We start from the raw sequence: 8400 nt of genomic DNA, 5'->3' as shown, positions 1-8400 counted from the left end.
GTCAGTCCTTAAAATATAAAATTAAATAGTCCTTAGAATTAGTAGTCCTTAAAATATAAAATAAAGAATTAAAATCAAGTTGCTATCAAGCCATGGCTAATTGAAGAAAAAGCCAAGACCGATAGTCTAAGTAAGAGGCGAAGCTGGTATAAGCCCTTTTCATAATTGTATAAAAATATTCATTCCACTTTTTGATAGACAGTCTATCATCCCTCCATCCTAGGGCAGTTTTTCTTAAGTGTAGTCAGTAGCCAAGAACTTTCCCATGGTGACTAAGGCTTCAGAGAAATTATTTCGTACCACAGTAAACTCACTCTTTTTAGGCTCTAATTTTATTAGCTATTCAACTTTAGGAGGGATTTAGACTTCCTCTTATTACTAATCATGTTATAAACGTAGGGTTTCCTGGATCGCTTACCTCAATGAGGAATTCCAGGCTCTTGGCCGCACCTTTGAAAAATTTTGAACGGTGTACTAGCATTCTATATATTAAAGAGTCTTTACCTCTCTTTCTTCATTCAGAATCATCCGGAAACCATTTACTATGTTAGATGTTTAATTTTTTTTTTTCAAGCAGGCCAGGAACTAAGAACTTTCTCTTTGAAGCAAAGATTTCACAAAAATCCTATTTGTATCCCATTTTCATTAATATTCAAATGCTTCCTCTTATTTTACAAGCTCTTTTTTTCCTCAGACCGAAGGGGAAGAAGATCGAAACCTTTAAGAATGCTATGCAAAGATTTTATATAACTTATTTCTTTAAATAAGGTCCAGAAGCAAAGTAATTTCCAATGAAGTCAAAAACACTCCGTAAAACGCCCACTTCCTACAAATTTCCCCATTTTCCTCGTATTTTAGTAACTTTTCGATCTAAGATATATCCTCTCTCTGGCCTCTCTCTCGACTAATTTACTAATGATTGTATAGAAATAGGGTTTCTCCGAACTCTTTGCCTCAATAGGGAAACTTCCAGTTCTTGGCCTCACCCAAAGAAAAACTAAATCGGCGTATTTGTACTGCATATCTTAAAAGCTCTTCCTGTTCTCCTTCTTTTCAAGATCGTTTGAAAACTCTTCCTAAGCCAGCTGTTTCAATTTTTTGTGTGGTAATAAGCGGGGTCAGGAGCTAGAACTTTCCTTTTGAGGCATAAATTTCAAAAAATCTTGTTTGTGTCCGATTTAAACAATTTTTCCCGTTTCTTCCTCCCTTTTAATAGCTTTTCAACTTCAGGAGCAATATTACGTCTCTGAACCTTCATTACATAGAGTATAGCGTCTGCAGCCGACATGACTTCAAAATATGCCGTGATTCCAGTCAAAACTGCAATCCAAAAGCCGCGAGGCGGCATTTTTCTCGTATTTTGCTTTAAACAACATTTATTAAAAACTACAGTCTTGTCTTTTTCGTCGTACAAAACTGTCACTGCGTCAGCTGTTCCAGTTTCGCCTTAAATGGGGCCAGGAGCTAAGAACTTCCCCAATGCTATAAAGATATCAGCCAACCCTTCTTGTGCACCATTTTGTTAAATATACCCATTCATTCCTTCAATGTAATTAGCTTTTCAATTTCACAAGACGTGTGACCTCTCTTTAACCCTGAATCGCACTAATAAAAACAAATTGTAAGGAGCAACAATAAAACTCAAAACAAACAAAAATTATTTCGCATACGAAGGGGTTACCCCCTCTTGTATACTTTGCTGTTCACGCTAAAGTTTTTAAGAACTTAAAAAAAAGCTTCCTATTCTTATCAAACGGCCCTTGTGTTTCAGGAGCTCTTCTAGAAAAATTGGGACAAACAGTCTAACGCCTAGTGGACGCTTTCTGGATCGCAAGGGGTGAACTCGGATCATGTACTATAGATATCGGTAGCAGAGCAAGTCCACGGGAAGCAATTACTCGTACTTTCTACTTCCACCCTCTATCTCTGTGCTCTTCTATTATAGGGAAACACTTCTACAATTACCAATAATTTCATATTATCAAATTATTTTGTCTAGTATTTACCTTACCCTGCTGCGGTAGCTCAGCCCTTTCTCCCAAAAAAACGGAAAAAAGACATAAAAATTTAAAAATAAATACTATAGGACATTCTATACCATATTTTTTACTTATATTTTTGAATATAAGGGAATACTCCAAAACCCCTTCTTTTCTACATACATTTTATTTGGCATACTTTCCCTTTGGCTACTTAATTTTCGTATATGGGAATTTTCCAGTGTAATTTTTTGCAGGAGGGAATTTTCTGGAGGAATATTTAGTTGGGGGAATTTTTCAAAGGGAATTTTCCATGGTGGGGAATTTTCCGGGTTGTCAATTATGATCAAGTTTACAGGAAATAACATGTCCCAGAAAAAAGAATAAAAATGGCTATAAAGCTATGCTAAAAGAATCTAAGTTTATCTGACAACTTCAGTTTTGAAATCGCTCATTAGAAGCCATTATTAGCTTTGAATAAATTAATTTTGGCCTTTGAATATATTTTGCTGTAATGACGTGTACTGTTATTCCTAAGAAGGCACATTTTGTTTTCTTAAGTTTTGACCACTCATTTCCTATGAAAGCAGCTGGGATGATATTGTATTACTCTTTTTTTCTTTTTTTGAATAGGAATTATTCAGTTATGCTTATTTTGCTTATGACTAATGAAATTGTCATCTTTATTTATTTGTTTCTTTTTTTCACATTAATTGAGATAAAAAAATATTTTTATTAATTTTGGCTGACCCGGTGTTGTCGGCAGTTTATTCTTATAAACTATTCTTTATAGAACAATTGTAAAGATAGAATTATAAAATTATAAAGATAGAATTATAGAGAAGAATTATAAAGATAGTTTATTCTTTATAGAAGAGTAACGGCTACGTTACTCTTCGTAAACACTAATTACCTTCATAGTCCTAACTTCCAAAATACATTGTCTATACAGTTCTTATGATATGACTTAAGATTGAAAAATTAAAACAGTCCTAGAATCTTTACTTCTGCGAAGTTCAAACAGGATAGATGATGAAACTATATAAAACGAGGAAATTTATCCTGGTACAAATTAAGAACATGTTTTTAATGCTATTCTTGCCTTTTTAGCGACTTACTTAAAAGGTCGTTTTGTAACTGGCTCGTAGGTATCTGCTATTGATTTTTTATTATATTTTTTTTCAGTTTACATAATAACTTATAATAATATTTATCTCCCCTTGTGTTGAAATAGCAAACATGAAATAGCCTATTGCTTTTTTTTCGGCTGAATAGTAAGAGACAAAATTCAGAGAGTCAAGTAGCTAAGCAAGTCAAATATGCCACCATACCCTAGAAATATTTAACGATAATAATAAGCCATGATACCAATGAAACTTCCGTATTTTCTATTCAATATCAATAATTCTTATGAGCTTAAGTTTGTTCTTTACTATAGAATGGTAAAAATAACATTTGCCTCTACAGTGTTATTGAAAAAGACAGTTTTCCGTGAACAATTGATTCTTGTAATTGTCATGCTTCTACCCGCAAATGCAGTTTTTTTTTTGTCGAAATTGATTCTATTTTAAAATCTACTTTATTTTTAATTACAAAAGGCACTAGATGTAGCAATATCCTTTGAAATGAGCCATTATACAGCTCTCTATTATTTTCCAGTGCCCAGCTAGCTGAGGAGAAAAAAAAACGGAAAGAAAAGAAGATTACGTATATACAGAATATCGTGGTTGCAGCCACATTTCTCTTGATTTTTAAGCCAATATAATTTCCTTGTTGTACAAGTCAAGAGATTGTAAAATCTCTATACAAGGCTTTCGGACAAGGCAGTTCTAATAGCGTACTTCTTGTTTTGATCTCACTCTATTTTAGGAGTTATGGGTTATTTTAGCTTTTACTATGGGGTGTGATCGTCTCTTACTATAATACTAGCTACCGCTGCAACCCAGATTTGTTAGGTCATTTAGAGTCGAATTTGTGTATACAGCATTGAGTGAATACTAAAGCCTTTTCTGTACAGCTACCAAGTGCTCAAGCAGATGATGACAGGGGAAATTTTGGGGAAGAACTAAAACGTGAAATATTTTGTAACATTCTTGGAACACATGCCACTTTTTGGGCATATACAGATTTTTTTTTTAAACCTTATCCCCTTTTGCAGATTCTTTACCAGCTTGCCGCCTCTCCTAGAAAAAAAAACTTAACAGGTGAATTTAACAGGTTCTATAATTTTCAGTTTACCTAGCGAAAACCTTGTCAGTTTCTAGCAAGGGGTTTGATTCATTTCAGCACAGAAACAATATTCCTACTATATAATTTACCTATATTTAAAGCACCGCTAGCTATTTCATTATTTAATTTATTTTAGCTCACCAAGGTAATCAAAATGATTATCTAGTTCAGTTCAAATTAAATCAGGCTGAATCGTCCGCAAGAAATTTTACGGGGGGATTTTCATCGAGGATGGAACTGTTCGAAGGGAATTTTATGGGAGGGTTATTTCACCTAGGAGTTTACCGTGACAGGGGAGGGGATCTTTCAGGGAGTGTAAGCCAGATTTATCGACATTGTTTGAAAAAAAAAAACAGAAATAAAATAAAAAGAACAAGTTTTTTAGCTGAAACTAAGGAGCAACATTAAAACTCAAACAAAGAGAAATTATTCCGTATATGAAGGATTACCCCTCCCCCTCAATACCTTGCTCTTTGCGCTAAGGTTTGACTGTTTTTCCCAATTCGTTGGGAAGGGCTCCTGAAACACAAGGGTTGTTGAAATAGAATAGGAAGTTTTTTTTAAAGTGCTAAGACCTTTTGCGTAAAGATCAAAGTTTTGAGGAGGGGGCATATATGGAATAATTTCTCATTGTTTGGAGTTTTAATGTTTCTCCTTATTTTCAATTAAAATAAACTTTTTTGTTTATTTTCAAAGCTAAAACTTGTAGATAATTGTGATTTTTAAAGACAGGTCTTTGAAGATTTAATTTCAGTCAACATTTATGAATTATGATAGTTCCACGATACAATTTAAAATACTTAGGGAAAGCAAAGTAATAATTTTTCGCCAGGGCCTCTTTTCAAGGAGGAGGAGGAGGTAAAAAGTAGGCTGAAAGATAATATAAGAATTTCTAGTCTTTAAAAAAAGAGGGGACTCACTAGGTTCGCACAGGAATTTTACCGGAGGAAGGGAGGGGCCAATAATAATAAAAAAAAATAATTTCGTAACTTAAACAAGAGGTGGTCAAAAATTCAGGAAAATTGGGGTTTCGGGGGTAGGTCTGAGTACACCTCCAGCTTACCCCTCTGGAGTCTACAGCCTTGTGAATTACTCTTTCCAGGATTATCAGATTACAAGTTACCAGATTGGTAAAGAATTGGTTAGTAGTTCTGTGCTGGTACTACATACATCCTGAAATATATCTTATTCCTTTCTAGTGCGACCACTAACCACAAAAATTTTAAGCAGCCGACAGCCCCTAACCGCAGGGCGCCGATACGATATCACATGTCAGGCAGCAGGCTCAAAGCCTCCTGCTGTCATTACGTGGTGGAAAAACGGCGAAATGCTGAGAAGAACTAAAGAAATGGTATGTTGTTTCATCTGTTTAAAACATCTTGTTCTCTATGATGAATAGTGCGAATTATAGCTTTGGCTGTATTCTGAAAAACCCTTAATAAATTTAAAAACATCCTTTGTATCAAACAGTTCGTGGTAACGAACTGTAGTAAGGAGCGACCCGGCTCAATAGTAACCAAAACTCTAAAAAATTGAATTTTGATATCAATAGCTACACCAAAAGAATCGCATTTTAATGCTGATTTTAAATATGTAAGTTTCATCAAGTTTAGTCTTACCCATCAAAATTTACGAGCCTGAGAAAATTTGCCTTATTTAAGAAAATAGGGGGAAACACCCCCTAAAAGTCATAGAATCACAACACGAAAATCACGAAAATCACGCCATCAAATTCAGCGTATCAGAGAACCCTACTGTAGAAGTTTCAAGCTCCTATCTATAAAAATGTGGAATTTTGTATTTTTTGCCAGAAGACAAATCACGGGTGCGTGTTTATTTGTTTGTTTTTTTTTGTTTTTTCTTTCTTTCTTTTTCCCAGGGGCATCGTATCGACCAAGTGGTCCTAGAATGTCGCAAGAGGGCTAATTCTAACGGAAATGAAAAGTTCTAGTGCCCCTTTTAAGTGACCAAAAAAATTGGAGGGCATCTAGACCCCTCCCACGCTCATTTTTCCCAAAGTCAACGGATCAAAATTTTGAGATAGCCATTTTGTTCAGCATAGTCGAAAACCATAATAACTATGTATTTGAGGATGATTTACTCCCCCACAATCCCTGGGGAGGGGCTGCAAGTTACAAACTTTCACCAGTGTTTACATATAGTAATGGTTATTGGGAAGTGTACAGACGTTTTCAGGGGGATTTTATTTTGTTTGGGGGGTGGGGCTGAGGGGAGGGGGCTATGTTGGACGATCTTTCCTTGGAGGAATCTGTCATGGGGGAAGAAAAATTCAAGGAAAAGGGCGCATGATTTTCTAGCATTACTATAAGAAAACTATGAAAAATAAACATGAAAACGTTTTTTCAAATGAAAGGAAGGAGTAGCATTGAAACTTAAAACGAACAGAGATTATTACGCATATGAGGGGTTCTAAAAATACTTTAGCATAAAGAGCGAGGTATTTAGGAGGAGATAAATACCTCGCTCTTTATGCTAAAGTATTTTTAGTAATTTCAACTATTTATTCTACGGCCTTTCTGATTCAGGGGTCATTCTTAAAGAATTGGGACAAAACTTAATATTTAGTGTAAAGAGCGAGGTATTAACGAGGATACAAACCCCTTTGTATACATAATAAAAATATAAGATTATGAAAGTTTGTTACGTAAGTTGCTAATTTATAAGTTACGTATATTTTTTACTAATAAAAACGTTCGTTAAAAATTAAAAGTTCTAGTTGCCTTTTTAAGCAACCGAAAAATTGGAGGGCAACTCTCCACCTCCTTCTCCACCCCTTATTTCTCAAAATCGTCTGATCAAAACTAAGAGAAAGCCATTTAGCCAAAAAAAGAATTAATATACAAATTTCATTTTAATAATTTATGTGCGGAGAGCCAAAACCAAACATGCATTAATTCAAAAACGTTCAGAAATTAAATAAAAAAAATAACTAATTTTTTTAGCTGAAAGTAAGGAGCGACATTAAAACTTAAAACGAACAGAAATTACTCCGTATATAAAATGGGTTGTCCCCTCCGCAATCCCTCGCTCTTTACGCTAAAGTTTGACTCTTTGCCACAATTCTACTTTTTAAAAGAATTAAAAAATTAGTTTTTTTTTTTATTTATTGTACGTAGGGTTGCCAGCAACGCCTAAAGAAACTGACCGAATTAGTAGACTCAACGTTTTCATTTTAATAGTAATAGATTTTACAAAATTATGTCCTAGTGCAATATAAAAATTTGGAAATTGCAAATTGACATATTTGAAGAAAGTTTTGCTCAAAATGAGTTTCATTATCGAGATGCCTGAGAGTACTAGTGTTAATATTATAACTACTAATAATGCACGGTAGCACCAAGCCGCCTGAAGTCAACACGAGTGCGCACGCTCTTCCTCCACCTCAATCTATGGGTGGAAATCGAAACTTTCCACCCTGCTCTGGGAGGACCTGATCTTCGTCCGGCTCTATCCTAGATAATTTCCTAAAAAGCTATTCCTAAATAATGTCTTTAGAAAAAAAAATCACAAATATTCCTCAGACAATCAAAGCACCCACGTTCAGAGCAATACTCGACCACTATCATTATTGTGGCTTAAATTAATACTGCTAGTTGCAAGTCAAAAATGACCAAATCCAAAAAGATAAAGGAAGTAACATAGTAGCCTAATCAATAAAAAAAAATCCTTACGGGGAAATTTTTAATTTCCCTTAATAATTCTAATTAATAAATCCCCTATCAATTATATTAATATGGGAAATTAATAATTTCCCCTATTAATTCTCTAATTCTTAAAAGACTGCTGCAAAAATATTTGACATGACAGGCCTATAGCTCAAGCATTTTGTGTTGGGATATCGAGACCCTATGACCACGTCCAGACGGGATTAAGAGGAATTTTTTGTATTAGAGTCTCTTCGGTGTAAACTTCTTTCTGTTTTCAGAGAAACTATCCAGACATGACCCCCTTACTAAGTGAACCACAAAGCAGCTCATTGTCTGAGGATGCCTTTATTTGTTTCAGAACAAAAAAAAAGGAAAAAAAGAAGCGCGACATTTGAACCCGACTCAGGAATGGTAGTTTTATTTCAATTAATTTTACTGATAAAAATTCGTTGCGTTAAAGAATTTATGGGAATTAAAAAAAGGCCTGAAGCCGAACAAAATAGGCGTCGGATCGAAATGAAAAC

At 34.6% G+C, this 8400-nt stretch overlaps 1 protein-coding gene across 1 annotated transcript in view; it reads left to right on the top strand.

Moving 5' to 3' along the window:
* The first annotated feature begins 5398 nt into the window (after positions 1-5398).
* LOC136026967 (uncharacterized) overlaps positions 5399-8400 on the top strand; it is a 93777-nt gene continuing 90775 nt past the window's right edge. The window contains exon 1 of the mRNA XM_065703836.1: positions 5399-5559. Within this exon, the coding sequence (XP_065559908.1) occupies positions 5536-5559 (24 nt within the window). The 5' untranslated portion in view covers positions 5399-5535. The remainder of the gene's footprint in view (positions 5560-8400) is intronic.

The sequence above is a fragment of the Artemia franciscana genome, chromosome 5 (assembly GCF_032884065.1).
Source record: "Artemia franciscana chromosome 5, ASM3288406v1, whole genome shotgun sequence".
Lineage (NCBI taxonomy): Eukaryota > Metazoa > Arthropoda > Branchiopoda > Anostraca > Artemiidae > Artemia > Artemia franciscana.
Note: the sequence above shows the minus strand (reverse complement) of the source record. Positions and strands in the feature narration are given on the sequence as shown.